Raw genomic sequence first — 25561 nt, forward strand, 5'->3', positions numbered from 1 at the left:
CTCAAGGCTAGCGCTCTACCACTTGAGCCACAGCACCACTTCCGGCTTTTTTCTTTTTGCTTATGTGGTGCTGAGGAATTGAACCCAGGACCTCATGCATGCAAGGCAAGCGCTCTATCACTGAGCCACCTTCCCAGCCCCAGTGTCTGCATTTTCATAGGGCATTTGATCATTCATTTGCATCTACGTTGGGGATACCAGCAGAGATACTGGCCAATGGGCTTCTCTTGGCTGTGGGCTGTACATATTGGGCCAAGGAAGATCCACATTTGGAGCACTGTTTACTGGGTTCTTTGATCTCCCTTTCCTGGCTGTAGGAACAGGTCCTTTAGAAGACTCATTCTGGAGTTCCAGAAGACACTGATTTAACAGCAACTCTACATGACCCGATCTCTTGTATGTCCTAGATGGGTCATCTGTCTTCTCTGAGCCTGTAAAATGTAGTAGGCAATAACAGTAAACACATCCATAATGTCTGCTGTGTCACAGTTTTGAATGCATGCACCAGCCTGCTTGGAGGCCCTTCCCTTATACTGTTCCAGGCTGACCTGTAGCACAGGCTTCCATCCCAGGTTGCTTCCCTGAGGCAGAGAGGGCAGAAAGCAGACGAGGCCCTGTGTGACTGGGACTGCCATGTTACCAACGATCCTGATTTCAGATTTCCTTTTAAGTGGAACAGGAATATGATAAGCCAGCAGTCTGAATGATTTCTTGCCTAGTGAACACACCAATGCAATCGGTAATCAGAATGAGACAACAGGACCATAGTCATGAATTCCTAAGAGCAACTAATCACCATCCTGTCCATCATGTTTAGATCTTGACTGTCCCCTCATGTATGAAAGGCCTGATCCCTAGTTTTTCCCCAGCTTGATGTTACTGGAAGGTGGTGGAGACCTTGTAAGGTTGGGCCTAATAGAGGAGTCCCTGGTTATTGAGTGTATGCCCTCAAAGGGGATAGGGAGACTGATATCTTCCTCTTCCTCTTTCCTTTTGCATCTTGGCCAAAAGGTGAACAGACTTTACTCTATCACATGTTCCCACCATATCCCAAAGCACATAGCCAATTAATTCTGAACAGAAACTTCCAAAACTGTGGGTCAAAATAAGCCTTTAAGGGATTATGTTTCTACTTGCAGATTGCCGTTTGCTTCCCCTAATTGTACCTGGCCAGACTCAACTGGCCACAAGTAGAGGTGACCTGATGCCTGCCCTGGAATGAGCTATAACAGGACAAATGCTCCTGAGAGTAGAAGAACCACTTTGTGGTAACTGCCAAATTCTGTATTTACAGGAAACTGGCACTTTGTAAATATCAAGCTGTGCTATTTATGTAGCTGGTTCTCATCAATATATGTGGAGATTCTGTAATTATCATGAGTGCTATTCAAAGGCTTCCTCACTCAGACAAGAGAGCATAACAGATAGTTGGTGGAATCCTGAAGATACTACTGTCTTTGGTTCCTGCAGTGGTATAGTGGACCCTTGCTCTGATGAGAACCCAGGGCTTTGAGGACTCAATGGATATAGGAGAAGGAAAGCAGACCCCAGTCCCTCAAGGTTCAGACTGAGAGCACTGCAGAGCCTGTCCATAAGTCCCTGCCTTCCCTGTGTGATAGATTTGACCTAGGAGATGGCCATGATCTCTGTTTTGAGGCCTTAGGCCTTCAGATCCATTGGCAACTTATAGGAATCTGGGAACGCTGATTTTAGATCTGTAACTAGAACAAAGCTGAGAAAATGTATCCAACAATGTGCTTAACCACTCAGGCCTGAAAGCTTTTGTCACTGGAAGGGGAAATTCTCTCTGCTGGAACCCCAGTAGCTCAACAAGCTGAGGTCATGCTTCTCCACACATGAGCAAGGTGCCCTGAAGAATTTCCCTCAATTTCTCGGCAAGTTACTTTCCTCCTTTATAAAATGGAGGAAAGAATTATAGCTGCACCACAGGGAGCAAATCATTTAACATCCCTGAGTCCTAGTGACCTATCTGCAAAATGGGGGTGACAGCAACCATGTAACAGAACACTTGATGTCTATGCCAGTGTCTAGAGAGCTTCTTACCCCTCCTACTGTCATTCAACACTCACAGTTAGCATTCTCCTATGTGGGGTAGACCACGCTTTATATATTCTTCCTTCTCCCCATTCTGCATCCTTCATTTACAAAGATCTCAGTGAATATTTCTTCACTTGACTAAACCCAAGATACTGACCTCCCATTTGGTTTAAATCCAACCTATATTTTTTCCTTGAACTATCCCTGATTTACTCTCTGATATAATGGTGAGGATTACAGACCCTCAGGAGGAGCAAGTAGAAAACTCAGCACAATGCATTCCTCTCCACACAGTGGGCTCAAGCCAATACCATTTCCTCTTAAAGACTGGGAGGCAAAAACAATCGGACAGCTGTGTTTCTACATTATGTATTTCCAGGAACCACATTTTTCTCTCTCCCATTCTTCTTTGAAAGCATCTTAGAAGGAAGCATTGAAGTCCTAATTACTTAGTTGCTTATTTGTTTGCTTATTTTGGAAATTTTAGGATACTTTCTAATGGACTAAGTACCTTAGTGTTGAGTCTACTTGTGGCTAAAATTGAAATGGGGGGCCCCTGACTGATACACCTGCTGGCTGAGAAATAAACACAGAGGATCAATAAATATGGAGTGGTCTTCTCACCTCTCAACCTGATGCATGTGGACAGGTCTGGAATTGATGTGACTGCCGTGATCAGCTGGGCCATAAACAACTGGAACCAGCCCAGCATCTTTGACTTGAATATTAATCTTCTTTTAGGCAAAGGACTCTTACTTGTGATATGAGCCCTACTCCACAGACGGGATAGCTGTGGACCTGCATGGGTCCTGTGGCCTGATCTAACTCCCAGGGCCTTTGAGGCATGCCCATCTACTCAGGATAGGAAGGTACAGAACCTCCTTCTGGGACTGCCTGATCATATTGCAGTGTTCAAGCTCTCAGCTACTGCCTAGGGAGCTTGGGCAATCTCAGCTCTCCTGTTGTATTTGCAGGAACTTCAGGCTCCACAGGAGGTATTGTGTTCTGGTGAATCTAACCATATCACAGGTGCTCAGAGATTCAGGTCACTCAGGAGACCTTTCCTCTTTGACTGTATAAATCATCAATCTCAGACCCTGGGAATGTTTCCTTCTTTTAAGGATGAAGAACTGAAGATTCCAAAGGGCAAGTGACTTTCTCAAGGTCACAGAGCTTGTGTCTCTAGGACAGAATGACCCATTCATTACCTGTCAGGGAAATCAACAAGCTGAGGATCTGGATATTCTCAGGCAGCCACGTGCACTTTCTTTTAGTGGTTGGGCTGGCCATTACCACTGCACTTCACAGATAAAGAGACCACTAGCAACTCGGTTGATTCAAAGACAGTGAAAGCAGCATGAAGGACTGGGAGTGATATCTCAATGCTAGATAGCTTGCCTATCATGCATATATAGCCTTGAGGTCGATCCCACTACCACCAGACAACCAAAAAGAAGCAGTATGGCTATCATGTTGATGTCCAGTAGGTACCATTTCTTTGCATCCTGTCATTAGTCAGACCATAATGAAAAGCAATGGAAGTCTCTGCCCATGTCTCACCGTGCAGGGCATTCCCTTCCCTTCCTTTGTCACACTGCGTCTCTACCACCACACACTGTGCCAACACCACCACTAAACCAAGCTTCTACAAATATATTCACAGAACAGAGTTTTTTAAACCTTCATTTCTAGTACTTTTTTAAAAATGAAGGCCAACTGGTTTTATAAGGAAGGACACAGTAAATCATCTCTTTAGTCATGCTGTGCTTTTTCTAGTTTGAACAGATTCCTCCCTGAGCTGACTCAGCTATTTATTACAGGAAGGGAGAAAGGAAGATTTACTTTTTGCCATTTTTGGTATAGAGTAGTCGAATTCCTTTGCCAGCAAAGAGTAGGGCAAAACATTGGGGTGGCAGGCTGTTGGTGAGAGTTCACACAGAAACCAAAAAAATTGGGACATGTGTAACTAATTGCACAAGACAGCGTGTATAGTCAAAGGAAATCAAATAAAGGGCTGTGCCTAGGCTCCTAAGGTAGGAGACCCCTGGACTGTTAGAGGCGAAGGAGGAGGAAGGTCTAGGGCAGAAGTAGTAAGGAGGGTGGGGTTGGAAATAAAATTGGCCAGATGGGCCAGATCACACAGCCATGATTCTTGTGTATATTTTTGAAGCAACACTCCGATTTCTATATGGAATATGGTCATAAAGGAGAGACTTATTCACACACGCTTGCAGTGGTCCAATGAGAGATAGCAATGACTTACACAAGGGCGAGGGCAGTGGACATGGAGAAAAAGGGATGGGATCAAGACATAGCACTTGACAATGCATTGAAAAGAGGAAGAGAAGTCAAGGTTTACTTCTAAGAGTCTAGCTTCAGCAAGGCAATGCATTGTAGTAACAGTTACTGAGATGGCAAGGATAAAGAACAATGTGGCCAAAGAAGTCTACTACGACTTTGTAGCTCTATTTCTTATATCCTGACACTGTATGAATCCAGAGATTGCTGTATGATTTGTCAAGGGAGATACACATGCAAATATATGCACACATGCACACAAAACAGACAGCTCTCATACATGTATGAGATATACATATACATACACACATATACTTTTTTTTCAGAATCCCATTTTGTTTGTTTGGTTTTTGGGTACTCATCCTGAGGCGCAAATTCAGGTCCTGGGCACTGTCCCTGAGCTTTTCTGCTCTATCACTTGAGCCACAACTCCACTTCTGTTTTTTTTTTTTGCTAGTTGATTGAAGGCAACAGTCTCATAGATTTTCCTGCCTAGGCTGGCTTTGAACAATGATCCTCAAATCTCAGCCTCCTGAGCAACTATGATTACAGGAGTGAGCCACCAGCACTCAGCCAGAATTTCATTTTAAGTAGCTGTATCTCATATCTTGAAAATTTTCGAATGGCAATACTTGGGATTGAACTGAGGGTCTCATGCTTGCTAGCAAGTGATCTAGCACTTGATCCATGCCTCCAGTTCTTTTTATTTTAGTTTGTTTCACACTTAGGTTCTTATGCTAACATTACCTGGACTGGCCTCAGACTGAGGTCCTTCTACCTTTACCTCTCAAGTAGCAGAGACTACAGATGTGTGTCACCTTGCCTGGACCTGCTTATTGTGTTGTACAAAATGGTGTGTGTGTGTGTGTGTGTGTGTGTAAAATGGATATATATTCAGATCTGTGCATGAGGCTAAAATTACTCTCCAGGACCTGCCCTCTATAGAGAAGAATAATGGGTCTTTCCCCAAGCTGACTCTGCAAAACTAAGGTGAAGAATTCAGACGAATTTGGGCCTGTGTCCAGGATAGGGTGAGATGGTACAGAATTTGCCAAAAAAAATGCTGTTACCATCACAGCTTCAGATACTGAGAAGCATTTTGCTAACTGCCAAAAATGCACCTCTGCTTAATTCCTGTGGTCTCTCCTAAGAAAAGAAAAAGTCAGTTTTAACAAGTTCAAGAAGGAAAAAAGAAATCTTTAGGCTTCCACCTTTGTACATTAAAAAAAACAAACCTCAAAAACTGAAAGAGCTGATAAGACAGATTCTATGATTACCTCTGGAATGTGCTCATAGGAAAGTGACAGGGAAACTTTGAGTATTATAAGGATATACCAAAGGCCTAACACCCAGGGCTCCATATGGACCTAATTATCATATATACTTGGACATTTTCACATCATCAAGGAATCTATTGGCAAATTGCTCCTAGGATTCTGGGGGAAATAGTATTGAGATCTTAGGAAATAAGTCTCTCAAGCAAAGTACCATTGACAATTTAAGGCACATACAATTATCCTAAAAAGATTGACAAATGGGCCAATCGTGGACTACCAGCCCAGGGCTCAGTGAAGTTGATAAGTGACACATTTTACTTGAAGGATCTTTCCACCAACTTTTTGAGATCTGGTTCCAAATTCTAAAGCAAAGACCTTACATAAATTGAAAGAGTGAACCACTTTTGGGATCTTTAAAGTTCCTCAAAGTGTGAGACTAAGAGATCTCTAGAAATAAGAAAAATTTGTGAAGGTCTTTAGAAGCTTTTGAGCAATGCAGGAAGCAATTGGGATCACAGGGAATGGAGAGATGGTCTAGATTTAGGCCTTCTGAGGCCTTGGCTGGGCATACTCCCAGAGTTTGGGGCAAAAGGGACTCCTACTTCCTGGTGGTTGTATCTCAGGCCAAATAGGCTTAGGAAATCAAAGCCACATTCCCAAACATCTCCACCCATCTTTAATTCATGACATGTTTGGACACCTTTCATAAGTAGGCAACTGAGTATGGTTGCTAAAATAATCCCTGACTAGTTGTAGAGACTAGCCCTTCAGGGAAAGAATTTAGCTCAACAGAAGTTAGAGAACATTACAATCCTCATTAATGAGGATGTTTGTTTAGATGTTATGTCTTTGTACAAATGTTCAGAAAGAACTCCTTATTAAGTTGTGAAATAGACATATTTTCTTCAAGGGAAGATCTCCTTGTTACTAGGTCCACCTTCCAAGTCCCAGACTATCTGAGCAGCAGATATTTTAGAGAGAAACAAGGTATACTGTTAGTATAGATGACATACTACAAGCATTTGCTTCAACTTGCTCTCTCTCTCCTGTAAACTGAAGTATTCTATGGATTCAACTCTACATGTCTCGCAAAGTAGGCCTGGCTCCAGATGTCCATCTTTGATAGATCACTGGAGTCTTATGAAAACACTTAGCAGCAACTCTGACTTAGTGAAAGGGACAAACTGCTACTCAACAGCTAAGAAATTGAGCACACTTCATTCATTTAGTCAGACACTGTACACTGAGTGAGCAATTCCTGATGTAAAGTGCCACGTTGGGCATGACAGGGACATAAAGATGACCAGGACATGGTCCTAACCTCTAAACCAATCTAGCAAGAAAGGAAAAGAATAAACTTGTTATAGGGGAGAAACAAAGAAAAGTAAGAATTTTAGTAGATGTCTAGGATAGACCTAGCAGATGAGCAAAACAGCTAATAGCTATGTACATATGACCATATAATATGATGCTAAGCAAAATGAACTACAAGACATGGAAACAAGAGGTTTTTCTTTGTTGTTGTTGTTTTTAATGTACTATGTGTTTTCTTTTTTTCTTTTGTGTTTTCCCCTATGGTTTATCTCCTGTTATCATTGTATTTGATTTTGGTACCCTGGGTATTGTTATATATGCTTATCTGAATTAGGGAAGGGAAGGGGAGCAGCAAAATGGTGAGACCAAGGACAAAGGGCAAACCAATGCAACAGTGATAGTCACAAGACAGTATGTTGGAAATGAACTGTACAACTTGGGGATGGGGAGTTGAGGAAGAAAAATGAGGGAGGGTTTAACAAGTTATGTATGTAACTGTAACCCCTCTGTACATCACCTTGACAATAAAATTAAAAAAAAATAAGAGCAGGAAGATGCATGCTAGCACCATTTCTTTTTTTTCCTTGTGGAAAATAAGGATCCTGGAGAAAAAAAAATTGGAGAAGGATATAATGATCCTAAGAAACCCATAGCATATTTAGGTTCCTAGGGTGCAGAATCTCCCTGGCAATAAGGCTAGGATTTTTTTTTGTTAAACTTGAAATTTTTACCTAGAGTCTATATTATGTCAGGAAGGTAGGGAGGGGAAAGGAAGGAAAATTAGAATAAAAACTTTAGTTCCCACTAGGTAGTATTTATTTGGAAGTCACAAGGTCTAATAAATGAAAGACTTGTATTGAAGTTTTCCAGAGAATAAAACTGGAAGAAAACTGACAAAAAGCAGACTACTCATGTAATGGTAACCCCTCTGTACAGCATCTTTACAATAAAGTAAAAATAAAAAAAAAACAGACTATTCACCCTAGACAAGGTATGAGACCAGCCCAGATGTCCCTCAATGGACAACTGGACGAATAAAATGTGGTATATATAAATAATGGAATTTTACTCACCAGTTAGAAAGAATGAGATTGTACCATTTATAAAGAAATGGAAATACCTGGAAAATTTATGTTAAGTGAAATTAGGCCCGAGATATAAAGGATGCATGTTTTCCTTTATATGTGAAAGCTAGACTTAGCTTATTAATTTGTAAGTAAATAAATATGTGGGTTGGTAAGCAATTGTATACAAATGTATTAACTGAAATACAGTAGATTCAAAGTAGAACTCTGGGCCTGGGCGCTGTCCCTCAGCTCTTCAGCTCAAGGCTAGTGCTCTACCACTTGAGCCACAGCACCACTCCTGGCTCTTTTCTTTTTGCTTATGTGGTGCTGAGGAAACGAACCCAGGGCCTCAGGCATGAAAGGCAAGTGCTCTACCACTGAGCCAACTTCCCAGCCCCTCAAAGTAGATCTTAAATAATTTCTTAGAAAGGTAAAATCAAAGGTCAGCAAACAACAACAAAACAACACACACACACACACACACACACACACACACACACACACACCAATTCAACAGGAAGCAGGTACTCAAAAAGGGTGTAATGGAATCAAGAGGAAAGGGGTAGACAAATGAAGAGAAGAGTGGGGAGACTGCAGTCAAGAATACAAAATATATCCTACAAAATTCAGAAGAGTGAGGGAAAAGGTGTGTAAGGGAGGGAGGGGTGTGAGTGTTCTAAAGGGTGGTATTGATAAAGATATATTGTATTCATAAACTGCTTTGTTAAACGGAAAAACCTTTGTACAAATAATTGAAGACAATCAAAAGAAAAAAAAGCAAAACCCATCCAATACCAACAGCATTTAATATGCATGAGGTATTTTCTGATAAGTTATAGTAGTTGACTATTTTTTCCAGACTGATTTGCTGAATATTTACTAAAGGCTGTTTCTTTAAGCTATGACACATGATAAACCTGAACACTGTATCTAATCACTGATTTAACTTTTGTACCTACATTTACCAGTGGAAAAAGTATTCTTAGATTGTAAGTAACCTACAGAACAGATTAACTATATTATCTATTATCTGCCAATGGTTTCTGTGATGGCAGTGTCATCTCACAGTTTATTTACTATATTAAAAATAAAAACAAAATAAATATTGGAGTGGTAAAAAGGTGAACCAAGTAATAAGTTAGACAAATAATATAAAAGCCCGGAGGGACCTGAGCATACTATGGATACCATATGTAAACACTTGGTATCTAATCAAAGTGTAAATGCTCTACTGCAGGGGAGAAATGAGCTAAAACACAAAACTCTGTCTTTACTACTTTCATTTGGGATCTCATAAAATTAACTCTGAAACCATTTACCTCAAAGCTCATTCTCTAAACTGCCTTCTTTTTAAAAAATGATCATTTGAATTATTTTTTAAATTACATTTTTTTTGTAGGTCATGGGGCTTGCACTCTGAACTCTGGGCCTGGGTGCTGTCCCTCAGCTCTTCAGCAATATGTGAGTGCTCTACCACTTGAGCCACAGAGCCACTTCTGGTTTTTGGAGTGGTTTATTGGAGATAAGAGTAGCACAGAGTTTCCTGCCTGGGCTGTTTGAACCATGGTTCTCAGATCTCAGCCTCTTGAATAGCTAGTATTACAGGTGTGAGCCACCAATGCCTGGCCGTTAACATACATTTTTAATAGGAGATTTCACTGTGGTATCTGCATACATGCACACAGTGTATTTTGAACAAATTCATCTCCCTTCCTCTTATTCCCATTCCTCCTCTCCCCTCTTCCCCAAACTGCTTTCTATCTTGCCTTGAGTTCAGGACATGAGCTGAAGTGATGTCAAGACAGAACGACTCATACCAGACTTTTTCCTTTGCACGTCTGGAAGGAACTCTGGTCTCAGAATTCTGCATCTCCTATATAGTCTCCTGGGTTTGACAGTGACCTCATTTACATAGTAAGAAGGGTAGAGTGATGCCTGATGAACCTGGGCCTCAGTACTGAAACTCAATACCAAGATGTTAGTACAAATCACTGTATTGGGAAAGAGATACTTGAAGTATCAGTGGGAGACCTTGGAAGTGGGTCACATAACAAAAGGCTACTAGATAAGGTATGTGGAGGCTGAGCTCTGAGGATCATGGTTCAAAGCCATCCTGGATAGAAAAGTCCATGAGACTCTTATTTCCAATTCCAGCAAAAAGCCAGAAATGGAAGTGAGGTTCAAGTGGATGAGTGCCAAGCTTGAGAGAAAAAAAAAATCAAACAAGAGTTCAAGGTCCTTAGTTCAAGCCTCAGTACTGGCACAAAAACAAACAAAATGGTATGCTAAAGAGCAAGTTATCATAATGACCACTAGAGCTCACTACTGCCAGGGAATGTTAGAAGACAGTGTATAATATATATTTGGTTGGTGCAACAGAGGAATAAAGGAAACGAGCTATTTATCTTTCACAAAAGCCCTTTCTGACAAAGGGCTGCTTCCAGAGTTGTTGAGACCTGGAATTTAGAGACTATCCTACTGTTAGAATGGGCTTTGGGGAACAGAAAACATCCAGAACTGGAACAAGGCACTGGGAGTTGGTAACCGGGTGGGCACATACAACTGGCAAGTACTACATGAGGACAGGCTGGGAATATGCTCTACTCAGTGCCAGATACTATGCCAAGAGCACCAAAGGCATCTTACAACGTAACCTGATGACATTGGTGCTGTGCTTCTATCCTGGGCAAGATGAGGAAACTGCAAGGCAAAGTAACTTGCCTACGACTGAAGGCCAGTAAGTGAAAAAGCCAGGATTTAAACTGAGGTGTGTATCATTGAAAGAGTACACTCTAAACCATCACACTTCATATCCACCTTAGGGGTGCTGGGATATGAACCCACCAGCAAGCACCTAGGGAGCATATAGGCCTAATGATCTGATGTAGGCTTTCTGAATTAAGTCTCATGGGCAAGAAGGGATGGGGGTGGCTGAAGATCTATGGAAATGTAATGTTACTCTCTTTGTGCTAATCCTCTCTGGACACCAGTTTTAGCTTTGTGTTGACACTGACAAATTAAGGACATGCTCAGCACTTTTCCAAGAGTAAACAGCAAATTCCACAAGCTGTTCTAATCATTTTTTTGCTCTTCCAGGGCGAAATCCCTTAACTAAACATGTCTGCCCAGAGTTTGAATTGTTGCTGAGACCTTTCTGACCTGACCATATAGATCCCCTTGGCTAAATTTACTCTCAAGTTATTCTATTAATGTGATTGTGAAAGGGATTGCTCCTGTAATTTCTTTTTTTCAGATTTTACTATGTTAAAATGCTACTGGTTTTCCTAGATTGATTTTATACATTGTAACTTTGCAATTTATTGGTTTTAACAGTCTGAGGTGGGATTTTAGTTGCCTCTATGTGAGATCAGATAGTTTCATTTCTTATTTGTCTATTTTGTGGCTAATGATAATGAATTACATATCTGAAATTGCTAAGAATGGATTCTATTTACTCATTTGTTCATTCAATCATTCATCAGTGCTGAGGATCAAACCCAGATTTGTTTGTTAGGGAAACCCTCTGCCACTGAGGTATAGTCTGAGCCTTCCTCCCCTGCCCCATTCCCCAGTGGATTGTAAATGTTTTCATCACAAAGATACATATGTGCAGATATATTAATTTGCCTGATTTGGTTACTCTACAATACACAGGGGAAGTATCCTAATGTACTTCAGAAATCCAGAAATTTATTATTTTTCAATTACAAACACAAAAATTAGAAACATCAGTTTGCAGGACCCTGTTCCTGAACCCCAGACTTGAAGGAAACACCAGTCTCAGAGGCCTTCAGTGGGCACACTGTCCTGCTGCTCACAGGAACAGTGGCTGTATCTGAGTACACCTGGTACTGGTCACATGACAGCTTAAAGAAGCACAAGTCATCTGCTTTTCCTAAGGTCCAGGGGTAAGAGAATGTGAAGATCAAAAACCCTTACACTTACTGAGCATCTATCTCATGCGTCACTTGATGGATTTGTAAACTGAGGCCAGGAGATGTCCAGGGAATTGTCTAAAGCACTAAGTTTGTTGTTAATGCAAACATTTTTCTGGCTCATATTCTGGATGACCCTCTTCTCCCAGCTTGTGACACCCTGCCCTTGTCTCTGTAAGCCCAGTACCTCTTCTGCATCCTGCTTGTTGGAACAGCCAAGCCCAGGCCATCCCTCAAGAGGACCAAACAAAGGAGCAGAGCATCTGCTGGTAACCCTTCTTCATGACTATCTCTGCTTCTTGATTTCAAGTGGACAAGAAGGAAAGGGAAGCAAGATGCTGGGTTAGAATTCATCACTAGGCCTCCTAAGGTAATCCCAGTGGCATGTGGCTATTTACATTTATACTAATTAAAATGAAATAATGCTGGGCACCAGGGGCTCAGGCCTATAATCCTAGCTACTCAGGAGGCTAAGATCTGAAGGATTATGGTTCCAAGTCATCTATGACAGAAAAGCTCACTAGCTCCCATCTCCAGTTAGCTAGTCAAAAGTCAGGCTGGCAAATAGAGAAAGGAGTGATAGTGATCAAGATGCATTACACTTATAAACTGACATGTTAAATGATAACCCCTTTGTACAACCCTTAAGTAACAATGATAACAATAACAACATAAAAAATAATAACAATAACAACATAACAACAACCCTATAAATAATAATAATAATAACAACAACAACCCTATGAAATCTCTTGTGGAGGTGGGAAGGAAGGGATGGTAGGGGAAAAACAAAGGAGGAGGCAACAATGCTTGATAATAAATTAAGAAATGTACTCTTTACCTTGCTCATGTAACTGTAACCCCTCTGTAGCGTATTTTCACAATAAAAAAACTTATTAAAAAATAAAATAAAATAAACCAGGTTGGAAGCATAGCTTAAGTGGTAGTGCATCAGTCTAGAAGCAAGCAAACTATGCAAACACAAGCCCTAAGTTCAAATCTCAATTAAAAATAGTTGTTCATCTATGGCTAGTGAATGCCATTTTAGAAAGAATGAATAAAATCAGCACAGAAGGTTCTGTTGGATGAAGATGGTTTAAGATAGTCTGAAAGGAGAGCTTTGAGTCCCAGGGCCAAGAAACAAAGGAGTCATCCTGGGAAGACAAAACTAAGTTCTGAGGCTGAGGTGGGCTGGGAGCTTAGATATACAGACTGCTAAGGAAGGTGGGGGCTGGGGAAGGGGCCTTCTCCCCCCCTTGAGAAGGATTCTGGCCCTCCTGTTTCCTAACAATCAGATAATAGATCAGTAAGTTTATTCTTTGACTCTTCACAAAAGCAATCTTGATGCAGAGGAGCAGCTCTGGGCAAACCATTTTCAAGATACCAAACTTAAACAGTAGAAATGATCGGACATGACAGCCATTTATTTGGTGAGATCCCTTCCAAAGCAAAGCTGCTTCCCCTTTGCTCAAACAAACTTAAAAGGGAAAAGTGGGGAGTAAGGGAGCCCCTCCTTCCTGGGCCTGGAAAGAGGCCTGCCTCAGGTCCAGTTCCTTCAAGAACAATGCTTTGTACAGAGGGAGGTTGTGTTACAGAGCTTGGACTCCCCCGCTGGGAACTATTCCACCCTTTAGGCCTCTGGAAGGAAGCTGTATAATTCAGTTTTGCTGAAAAGTTCAGACCTAACTCAGGGAGGTCAGTCAGCCTATACAGGCTAGTGACCCATGGCCAGGCAGAAAAACAATGAGGTGATCCAGTGAGAGACTTCTGGGAGATCTGAATGAAAAAAAAAATGAACAGGTACTATTAGGTTGTGAACAAGCAGGGCATAGAAGAGTCACCAGGTAAAGTCAGGGCTAGAATGGAGCAGAAACACATCTTTGAAGAAAACAGAAGTTGTATAGGGAGAGAAGAGTGGCCAGGTATTTTGGGCACCCTGCTAGACTGGGAATAACATAAAACAGAGAAAACTGGGCATACACATGCTCAATCCACAAAACCAGACCGAGGACACTATTTAAGTATTGCCTCTCCTTCCCTATTTGTAATGGCATTCATCTCTTTCTATCTCGCTAATGCCAACAGGTTTACTCTGCAGTTTGGAGGAGCAAGGTTAGGTCACAATGGAATTCTGAGACATAAGCCAGCTAACATTTGAAAGCTGATGTGAGAATAAGAGAATTTGGATATAAGCCCACAGTGTAAATTTCCTCAATTTCCTGAGCTCCCTGGGATTGGGGAAGAGAAAAAAACATGGACTATAGGTGAGAGGTCTGGGGAGATCACCAATCTTGGGACCCAGCTCTGCACACCATCCCAGGGGGACATCAAAAGAAATAGCAACAGTCCTTCTCTGCCATTGCTGGAGGGAGGGCCTCCATCCGCACAAGTCCTGGCTTGATGGGTAGCACAGGTATCATGCCTGGTCTCCTAGAATGACCCACCCTGCGTGAGCCCACTTCCTTTATTACATGCATTCCACCAGTGGTCACTGCAGACTGGGTCGAGGTGAAGTTGGACTTGTGAACAAGGTGGTTTCCACTGCTGGATGGAATGGGCTAAAGTAGATGGCCAGGAATTTCCCATAGGGCTGAGGTATCCTATTCACTGTTTTGAGACATCAGAGGAGGCCAAGATAAAACGACGCCACTCTAACAGCTCAGAAGGAAAAAAAATCCTTCCTGGTGCATTCCTACGAAAACCCATAAGCTTCCTATGAAAATTCTGGGATTGTTTGAAGCAAGTCTAAGCTTTAGAACATGAAGATGCACATAAGAAACATTCTCACTAAAATGTTCCCATCCTCCTATCCTCCCTTCCTCCCCCGTCCCTTCTTCCTCTCTCCTTTCCTTTCCTTTTCCTTCTATTCCTTTTGCTTCCTTCCTTCCTTCCCTCCTTCCTTCTTTTTGGTGCTAGAGATCAAACTCAAGGTCTCACACATACCAACCAAGCACTCTATCATTGAGCCACACCCCTAGCTCTTCATACTGATCATGGTTTCCCTAGCATGCCAATGGACAGCACTAGAGGTAGAGGTTGTTGGACTAGTTAGCAGCAGCCCTTTTCTAAATAAACTCATTTAACAAGAATTTGCCTTAGTAAAGGAGAGACTTGTTATCAGGTTATGATGCTTTAAAACTACCATTCACACAAGCACAGAAATATCTGCCAGCTGGAAGAAAGGAATTACATTAAAGTGGAAAAAGAAACCTCAAAGCTTAGGAAAACACTTTTGAAAGCTGACAAGGTGCAGAGAGTGTATTTATTCCTGCTGTGGAGTTTGGTCTATTAAGAGTAGTCAGCTTCCCACACTGATTTTGAGAACATCAAATATTGATTATTTAAAGCTTCTTTTACTGGAATTAAAAAAATAGCTTGGCTGATAATCTCAAGGATTCAGCTATTCATGTCATGCAGGGTAATTAGCAAAATTCTGCAAGATATTTATAAATCACAAACAAATCACAGTTCCAGAAAATTATTCACAGGCTTCTCTCTGTATTAAGGGAGCCTCAATGAGTTTAGATGGGTAAGAATTTATTCACCAATAGGAAATCCAGCCTTTAATATCTCACTGTCTTGAAAAATAGGATATAAAGCAAATTTCAAAGACCAATGTGCTTTCTTGAGGCTATTCGTTGTTGAAAAAAATCATGAAGATCATGGATTCTCCCCTTCCTCTCCCACTTATAAGAAACACACACACAAAGAAGTGTTGGAAGGAATGGAATCCCTTTTTTGAAGTGCAGTCTCAGGGATTAGGGATTCTATCCACAAAAACAGAAAGATCCAAAGGGAAATTAAAGCTATAGTGTTTGGCAAGTTGAGCTCAAAATGGATATTTGAGTTCCACAAATCACATACAATGGAGATAAGCCTTTACATGAAAGAAAAACAGAAGCAAGTTTGGACACCTGAGATTTAGAGGATTGCGCCAGGAGTTCCAAGAATCATCTGTATCCCCAAACTTGTACTTAACTGAGATGGAAAGCTACAGGCCTTACATGAAAAGCAAACTCCTGGATATGGGAAGGTACAGTTTGGATGCAAATGCTGAATTGGTCCAGGTCTCACTAAAGGATTGTAAAACTCTTGGCACTGCTCAAAAGGCTTGTTTATGTCCAGTTAGCCCCATGAAGTGACAACATTGTGCATGCTCCATTCTGTGGGGAACAGCCTGTGACAGGTCATGCTGGTTGAAGATCATTTCTTCACCTGGATGAAGCAGACTGGGCCCTTCAGAGTCTAGACAGGATGATGTGGCACTCTGACGAGCACTTCTGAATGGATACTCACCAGGCCTGGGGTGCTCCTCAGAGTATCTTGGACTTTTTGATCCCCTACCCAAATTGCCCTGAACCTTTTCCTCTATCCATTGAGGCTTTTCTCAGGAAGGAAGAACACCTCTGGCCACCCCTGACCTTAGGCAAGGAGGACAGCTGAGGGGGTGGTGAGATCAGAAAGATGCTCCTCTCCCTGTCTAACGGGCAAGTATCCTCAGAGTGCTTCTCCATCTCCCCTACCAACTCCCCATTTCACTCACTCTCCAGCATACCTGTCCTTGGATGCTTCTTACACCCTGTACCCTCACACTGATGCATCCTTGAGCAGTTATTTTCCACTACTGCTTGGACACATCCTTCTTTCCTTTCTCCTTTGGAAACTGCCTCCCTATCCATCCTTCAAGGTTGAGTGCCACCTTGGCTTCCAGATTTTACCTTCTCAGAGCACCCACAGCAGTCACACAGATCATTCCCAGCACTATGCACATGGCATATGCTGACCACAAGTGGTTCTCTTCATCAGATACTAGAGGAGGGTGCTTCAACCATCTAGCATAACATTATCTCATTGCAGGGGGGCAGGGTCAGGAAATTTTTTCCAGACAGGAGAGTTCAGGAAGTTTGTACTTAGTTTCTTGCAGTGTTTTGGGGGTGGGGGCATGGGGGGGTTCAGTCGTGTGGCCTGAACTCTGGGCCTGGGTGTTGTCCCTTGGCTCTTCAGCTCAAGGCTAGCACTCTACCACTTGAGCCATAGCACCATTTCCAGTTTGTTTCTGCTTATGTGGTGCTTAGGAATTGAACCCAGGGCCTCATGCATGCAAGGCAAGCACTCTACCACTAAGCCACCTTCCCAGCCCCAGCTTCTTGCAATTTTGATTCATGCATTCATCTGTTTCTCATTGGTCCCTAAATGCTGCTTGCTGTTGTAGTAGTTCTTACAGCCAACGATGTTCATTGAATGATCATTGAACATCTTGAATATGCTGGGCGGCATGATGAGTAAAGGGAATAAAATGAATCTTGCACTGTGCAAATAATAAGTATGTAACTTGAGTTGTTCAATGTGCTGAAAATGGTACAAATTGGCTTATGTCTTGATTACAGCCTAAAGTGGATTAGAGTTGTGCCTCAACGCTATGGATACATCAGTAAGTCCACTGTCACATTTGTTTATAGGAGAGACATTTCCCACTCCTACTTGTCTACTTGTCTCTGCCCTAGACAATACATATGTATGTGAGGCCTAAGCAGCAAATTTAAACCTGCCTCATCTGAGTTTCTTACCCCCAAGAAGTAGACCCTGAATGGAGGCCAGGGTAAATAGCTCTAAGGCTTGGGGTATCTGGGTGGAAAAATCTGCCCTATCGATTCTAAAGTGAAGAGATCAGGTTATGGACTAATAGCATGAGGTACTACAAAGTATTAATCTGCAGACTGATGCCTGCAGATTGTAAGGATGTGTCTGATGCCCATATTACCCATTCTTACCCAGTTTTCCTTCATGCTTATGTGGAATGACACTAGCATAGGCAGCAGAGGTATTCTTGGGCATTCTGGGGTCATGAAGGGCAAAGAAAATGTGGACACTTGGTCTTTAGCTGAGTGGGGGTGAGGTGAGGAGAAAGGGTGATGCTAGCTGCAGGCCACAGCACTGCTTTGGGAGGATGAAAGCGCTCACTGTTTGGGCAAGTTGTAGAAATTGAATATCTCACATGTCAAGGCAGCAGGGTGCTAACGGCTACCAGGGAATTCTGGATTCCACTCAGCGCCTGGGACTCCTCACTTCAGTGACAGAGAAGCTTCTGTGGTGCCAAAAGTGGCATCTGTATTAATTGTTCAGTGCATGAACCTCTCTCAAAGGGCAAGGAGGAGTGAGAGGGTTCCAGTGTTACTCTCTACCTGGTACTCTCAGAGAGTGTCTTTGCTTAACGGAGACATCTAATGCTGTCCCACCCCCACCCCATGAGAACGGTTGTAAACAATTTGATTGCTTTGACCTGGAAGTGAATCAAGATCAGGTGGTTTATGGATCAAGCGAGGTAAACCATATTGTCAGAAGCCACACAAAAAGCAAGGACAGCAGAAGTGAGCCTCATGCCTGATCTGTCTCCAGAGAGCCTCAGAACCCATGTCTACATGTATAGAATGAAAACAAACTTTGTGTCCTCTTCCTTGTATCACTGGGCTTGTAGCTGCAAGGAATATGATGGAAATGACACTGTGGAATCTCCAAGGCTGTCACAAATGGTCAAGAAATTTCCTCCATGCTTGTGGTACCTTGCTTTTTCTGAGCCCCAGACTGCCACTCAGAAGTCTAACTCCTGGAGACCACAGGCAAGAAACTGGGGCAATGGTGAAATTACAAAGGGAACAAGCTCATACTGATAGTCTACTTTGTACTAGATACGACGCTAGTTGTCATCATATTTAATCCATGGATTTAGAAATGAATAGGAGTAGCATTGATGCCAGGAACAAAATAAAGTCTATGTTCCCAACAAGGCTTGCACGTGAGGGAGGTGAACAGACAAGTAACCACATAATGGCAGGTCACATGGAGAAAAAGTTAAAAGCATATTCAGGGGAAATAGTGTGTTAGAAAAGGACTGTCCAAGTGGGTGGTGCGAGCAGAGAGAGACTCAGAGTAAATGGCGAGAACAAGTCTCTTTGCCTTTGGAGTCTACAGCTGGGCAATAATGCATAGGGAATACAAATGTCTTTCAGGTCATGAATTGATGGCTTGAAGAGATACTGCATTTGGAGATCACCTACAGAGCTCCAAGGACCCTTACCAAACAGAGACAAGGGAGAGAGATGTCTCTATGGGCACTTCAGCTGCCCATGGGCCTCCACCCTCTGAGCCATCCAGGCAGAGGCAGGGGAAGGATACTTACGCAGAGCACATGCAGCACTACCGCTCCCTGTCTTCTGTCCTCATTGCTGAAGATGTCACTGGGGAATTCATGCAGGGCTAAAGAACAGAGAAAGAAAACCAGCTCAATCAGTATAAATGACAACATTTTCAATGCTGAAGGTCTGGGACAGCATCATTAGACCTCAGTTTAGAGTCTTGGCTTTTATGACTTTTTATGTGTTTTTTTTGTAGAAATACTGTACAGAGGGGTTACAGTTACATGAGTAAGGTAATGAGTACATTTCCTGTCGAGGTAGAGTCTTGGTTTTAATATGACATCTAAGGACTTGGATGAATAAAAGCAAAGTATTTTTAAGTTCACAAGACTAATTAGAATTTAGTATTTCCCTCAAATAAGGATGGAGGTAACAATTGGGCAAGATGACTCACACCTGTAATCCTAGCTACTCAAGAGGAAGAGATTAAGGGGATGATATTTCAAGGGGGAAAATCATGAGACTCTAGTTCAACTAATAAAACCTAGACAAGGTAGTGTGTATTTATTATCCCAGCTCTGCTGGACGCATAAATATAGGATCATAGTTCAGGCTATACCAGACATAAAACGTGAGGCCGAATTTGAAAAGTAATTAAAAGCACAAAGTCCAGGGACATAGTTCAAGTGGTAGAGCACCTGCTTAGCAAGCACAAGGCTCAGAGTTCAAATCCCAGTATCAGTACTCTCCTCCCCAAAAATATAGATGACAAACCACAGTAGCAGGCCTAGAGAAGCAACACCTAATAGAAATATTTATACTGAACTTGTCCCTTAATATGCTTACAGGATTGAATTCCAGGACTCTAGGAGGGAAACCAAAAATCTATGCATGTTCAAGTTCTTCTAGAAAATAGCACAGCATTTGCATACAACTTACGAATGACTTCTGATACATTTGAATTACCTCTAGATGATGAATACCGAATGTAATGTCAATACTGCGTAAATACTTGTCATACTGTGTTGCCTGGGAATTACAAGAAAAAGTTCATAAATGATCTGTAGACACACAACACCAATTTCAGTGTCAGCTGGTTGGCTCTGTGGATGCATGGCCTGTGAGTATAAAGGGCTGACTGTGTTATATTATATTCTTGCAGTTTCCCCTCATCACCTTCGTGCTTTGGCTGTTTGCAGATCACCACTGGTGACTTGAAATTTATTGAAGGACCATGTGAACTACTATCACAAAAATTCATTGTCTATTATTCTGACATTTCATTTCAGTATTATCAGACTTCCTTTGTCACCTTATGTATTTTGTTATACATAAAAACGTTTTTTCTGAGCAGGACCTGTAGACCAAGAGGGCCTACACTCCATACAGTTTAAGGCCCCCCCGAACTAAGCTGACCTTCATTTTCCTCCCTTCTGTCTCTCTCTTACCTGCCCTGGCCTAGAGCTGTGGTCCATACACAATACAACTCCCTCTCTGTCTTATCAACTCTGCTCCCCTTTCTGACTTAATCCACAATTGCCACAGGACCAGGATGATTTCCCCCCCCTCATTTCCATATCTTGGAGTTCATTTCAGTTAGTATCATTTTTTGTTCCTCTTCTTTGTATTGTCAGGGTGATATACAGAGGGGTTACAGTTATATAAGTAATAAGTACATTTCTTGTCAAACTTTTACCCCTTCTCTCAGTTTTCTCCAGGACCAGGATGTTAATCACCAGGAGGGGTTGGTCACACCTCTTCTGGATCCCACATATCAGGAGTACAGCCTGAGAAGATGATCTGGTGGCCCTGTAGGATTCCTAGCTGCTTTCCAGTGGACCCCTGCCACCCCAACACACACACACACACACACACACACACACACACACACACACACACAGTATCTATTTACTCACACAAGTGCTCATGGGGCAGTTCTATCAGCAAGGCATTTTGGAAGCTCAGCAGGGGGCAACATATGTGCTCTCATGTTCCCACTAGATGGAATCCTAGACTTTTCCCCAGATAATGCATTGTGCTCTGTTTATGTACCTTTATTCTGGTTATTTGTTCATCCAGACAGGTTTTAGCATCAGCCAGGAGTGTGCACCCACCCTTACCTTTGTCTCCTCTCCCTGACTCTAATAAAATCCAACTGCCTTTCACGGCCAAGAGTACATATCACTGCTCCTTTATGAGGCACCAGGAATCTGTGTCTCCCTCTTTGGAGCAGTTGTCAGAACATATCTGTCATGACAGTTATCACTGACAGGTAACCAGCCAGCCATCTATCCTTCGAGGGCATTAACCAAAATTATCTCTGATTATCAGACAGTTCAATCATCAGTGCAGAGAAATAGTGCACAGTATTGGGATTGAGGTACATTTTGTGATAAGTATGTGGCAGTGAGCTATTTCTTTACTTGCTCTTCAGCAGGTTTCCTACACAAGGAGTTTGGTGTTTGTAAGAAAGACAAACTGAGGCTGAGAGCCAATGGCTCATGCCAATTACCCTAGTTACTTAGGAGACAACAACTGGGAGGATCATAATTCAAAAGCCAGCCCAGATAAAACAAAAAATGGTTAGATTTCATCTCCAATTAACTGGCAAAAAGCCATGCTGAAGGTATGGTACAGCAAGCAGACCTAAGCAATTTCAAGGTTCTAAGTTCAACCACCAATAATGGCCATTTTTTTTTTTAAATAAAGGAAATGTGCCGGGCACTGGTGGCTCACGCCTGTAATCCTAGCTACTCAGGAGGCTGAGATCTGAGGATCACGGTTCAAAGCCAGCCCGGGAAGGAGAGACTGTGAGACTCCTATCTCCAATAAACCACCAGAAAACCGGAAGTGGGGCTGTAGCTCAAGTGGTAGAGCGCTCGCCTTGAGCTGAAGAGCTGAGGGATAGCGCCCAGGCCCAGAGTTCAAGCCTTACGACCGACCAAAATAATAATAATAATAAAAAAGTAAAATAAAATAAAATAAAGGAAATAAGGGCTGAAGAGCGCAGATGAAAGGAGGTGAGGCCACAGGTTAGAAAGAAGACAGAGGTGTAAATCTGCATCTGTGATGTGTCCACATTAGCTCTACTGTTCCCGCCTCGCTGTTACCTCAGTGGTGGGTAACTGAGGGTGACATGAACCATGTATGTCAATAAATGTAAACTTGGGTTTTGAATCTGGCATTTTGGTTTTGAATCCTCTTGACATCAACAAAAATAAATGGATCAATGAAAGTGAGTGAAGACCAGGATCCCACTGGATTTTGTGTGTGTGTGTCTGTGTGTGTGTGCATGCACACACATGTGCATGCTAGTAATGAGGTATGAATTCAGGGCATCCTGATGTTACTTGGCTTTTTTCGCTCAAGGCTGGTACTGTACCATTTAAGATACATCCCCGCTTCCATGTTTTTGCTGATTAATCAGGGTTAATATTCTCTTGGATTTGTGTGCCTGGACTAGATTTGAACCATAATCCTTAGATCTCAGCTTCCTGAGTAGTTAGAACTATAAGTGTGAGCCACTAGTACCCAACCAGTCTTTGATTTTTGATTGTAGTTTAGTCTCATATGGACTACATGAACTTACCTGAAACTCCTGGGAAAGACCAGGCTGGGGGCTGGGACCCAAAAGATCTAAAGCAAGCTCAGCAAAGTCCACTGCCGGGCTTCCTAAGATCTTGGCCCCATCAGGAAGGATCTGAGATGAGACTCTAGAAATGAGTTTGGGGACTTTCCTCCCTATCTCTCCCTAGATTCATCGAGGCTCCTGGCAGGGACTCAATCTTGTTGTGCCCTCCAGCGCTTGAACTCTGATCCAGCATCAACTCCTGGTGTCTCCCCATCAGAAGCAGTGATTGGTCATGAGAAATGGTGTGAAAAATTTCTGTGGAGTGAGGCCAGCCACTACTTCATCACAGCTCATGCCAGAAGCTGGAAGGAGAGCAAGAGGAGCCCTGGGGAACTTTTCTTTAAACAGACGTGATTGGCCCATGGCTGAGGTAGAGAAGGTGGTATGGAGAAGGGTGGGGAAGGCAGAAGTGAGTCAGTCAAATGCTTGCTTTCCAAATAATTTGCTTCCAGAACAACAACAGGAATTCTTATTTGGGTGGCTAATAACATCATGGAAAGAATGACCAGGTTGAATATCCCCCTAGGGAGCGTCTCCTGGCATCTGTTGCATGTAACCTGCCTGCCTTTTCATTGTGGCTCCTCTTAGCAAATACTGTAGGCTCAGACTGAAATTGTAACAATGGCATCAGAGCACTGATGTACTGCCTGCAAATAAGAATAAATATTTTGGACCATAGTGAACATGTACTAAAGCTTTGGAAAACAAAACCAAAGAGCCCATCGACAAATATCATATTGGAGATTAGAATGAGCCCAACTACAAATATTATCATATTGGAGATTTGGATGCCTCCAGATTAGGACTCTTGTGTGCTCTTATGGTGGTATCAAGGCACATAAAACCAGGAACAGAGAGAGACCCCATGATTTATATCTGCGTAATTACCTTCGAAACACAACATCAAGGCTGATGCCTTATGCAGAGGTGCATCAGGGAAGTTACAATCAACTTCCAACACATGTATTTTTGACTCTAGTATGATAGGGACCAAATATTAAGATTACAACATAGCTCAATTGTAATATGACCTTGCAGTAAGGATCTAATTCCATTCTGTTAGAAGCAACTTTGATCCATTTGCAAAGGACATGCCAGATGACCCTGGTGACACTGACTATGACACAAGGGGAGTCCCATCACCAGAGACTCACTGGAGCAGCAACTTCATTTTGTGTGTGGGGAGCAGCCCTTGACATTATCCTTCATATGGGCTCTTCCATGTGCACTGGCACACACTTGCCAAAACGTAGTTTTTCCCAGGAGGGCTGCCTTATCATGGTTCTGAAATTGTTTCTTAGGATGGGATTTTAACTTCCCTTCGGAAAAAGTCTAGACAAGGAAAACACCTGCAATTGGGAATCCGGACACGCACAGCACTCCCCAGAGGAGCCTTTGATGACATGATACTGCATCTCTCTGGGCCTATTAATCATCTCAACAATGGTCTCTGAAGGTTGCTTATGCTGGTTCCACTGGTGGTTTAAGCATATAATATGATGTAGAGCATACAGCAGATGCCTACCAAGCGTCAGAAGGACCGAATGCTTTAAGAGAGTAGGCCTCAAACACAGCACAGGAATGAAGTAGGTGAGTTCTGTCCAGCTGGCCCAATGGCTCAGAGAAGTGCTGCCAGCACAGGCTAAGTTCCTTCCCCCAGAGACCAGGCAAACTGTCCATGTGGCTGACACACTCTGGTGCCTTGCTTGTGGGAACTTGTGTTCTTAGAACAGCTACAACTAAGAGGAGTTTATGGAAACAGGGTGACACACTGGACTGGAGGGCACTACCCCAAGTACTTCTTGGCCTTGGTTTCCCTCTCTATAAACAGGAGGCCAGACAGTGTGGGGCCTCCAGGGCCTCTGGCAGAGCTAATCATTGGTGTTGATGCCATTCTTCCTGTGGGTGTTGCTCATGCCAAATCCAAAAGAACCAAGGGTTTCTTAAGACTGGTGCTAAGATGCTCAATGTCTCTGACAGCTCGACATTTTCTTGGATCAGCTGGCTCTGTTTTGCATAAAGGCCTATTGTGGGGAATCGAACTTAGGGTTCGGATCCTACCTATACCACACAGAGACTCATTTCTTTCATCTGAAGATAGGTGTTAATGTCATTCTTGCAGAGTTACTGTGAGGAGTAGAGATGGTATATATGAAATAGTACTATACCATGCTTCTGGACCCACCAATCAATATCTTTGTTTCAGGTGGGGGGCAGTATTGATGGTTAAGTTCAAGGTTCTGCATTTGGTAGGGAGGCACTCTACTGCTTGAGCCATGCCTCCAGCCCTTTTTGTTTATTTCTGAGATAATGCTTTTTGTACTAGCTGGCCTTGAACTATGATTCTCCTAATCTCAGCCTTCTGGGTGGCTAGGATTGTGGGTGTGAGCCATTGTGCCTTACAACATAACAACAACAAGATGCTGGTCTGGGATGGGACACATATAGGGCGCATTGCTCTCTGCTGCTGATTCAATTCACTGATCAACTGTCTACCTTGCATTGGCATCTGTTTCCACAGGATAGTGTTTCATCTATAGAGCTATGCATTCACAGCAGTTGGGATCACAAGGCCCATGTAGCATGTTAAGAACAGCTACATATGTAGGAGAATGCAGCAGCTTTGCCCAAACACCTTCAAAGACCTCAAAATCTCTTTCTGCCCCTTTCTTCTCTTAATTTTCTTGCCAGTATGTTCCACCAGCCCTGGGAACCAGCAACAGCATCAGTGCTGTTCCCATGGAAACTACTGATCCCTGAATTGGATGGATTCCCCTTTCCAAGGCAACAGCAATCAGTGTCCCTGCTTCTGTCTCCTGGCTATGTTCATAAGGCTTGCATTTGATGA

General features: G+C 42.6%; 1 protein-coding gene across 1 annotated transcript in view; it reads right to left on the bottom strand.

The window, feature by feature from the left end:
* Slc24a3 (solute carrier family 24 (sodium/potassium/calcium exchanger), member 3) overlaps nucleotides 1–25561 on the bottom strand; it is a 411501-nt gene that overhangs the window by 165210 nt on the left and 220730 nt on the right. The window contains exon 2 of the mRNA XM_013027028.1: nucleotides 19127–19203. Coding sequence (XP_012882482.1) covers nucleotides 19127–19203 — 77 coding nt within the window. The remainder of the gene's footprint in view (nucleotides 1–19126; nucleotides 19204–25561) is intronic.

The sequence above is a fragment of the Dipodomys ordii genome, unplaced genomic scaffold (assembly GCF_000151885.1).
Source record: "Dipodomys ordii isolate 6190 unplaced genomic scaffold, Dord_2.0 Scaffold99, whole genome shotgun sequence".
Classification (NCBI taxonomy): domain Eukaryota; kingdom Metazoa; phylum Chordata; class Mammalia; order Rodentia; family Heteromyidae; genus Dipodomys; species Dipodomys ordii.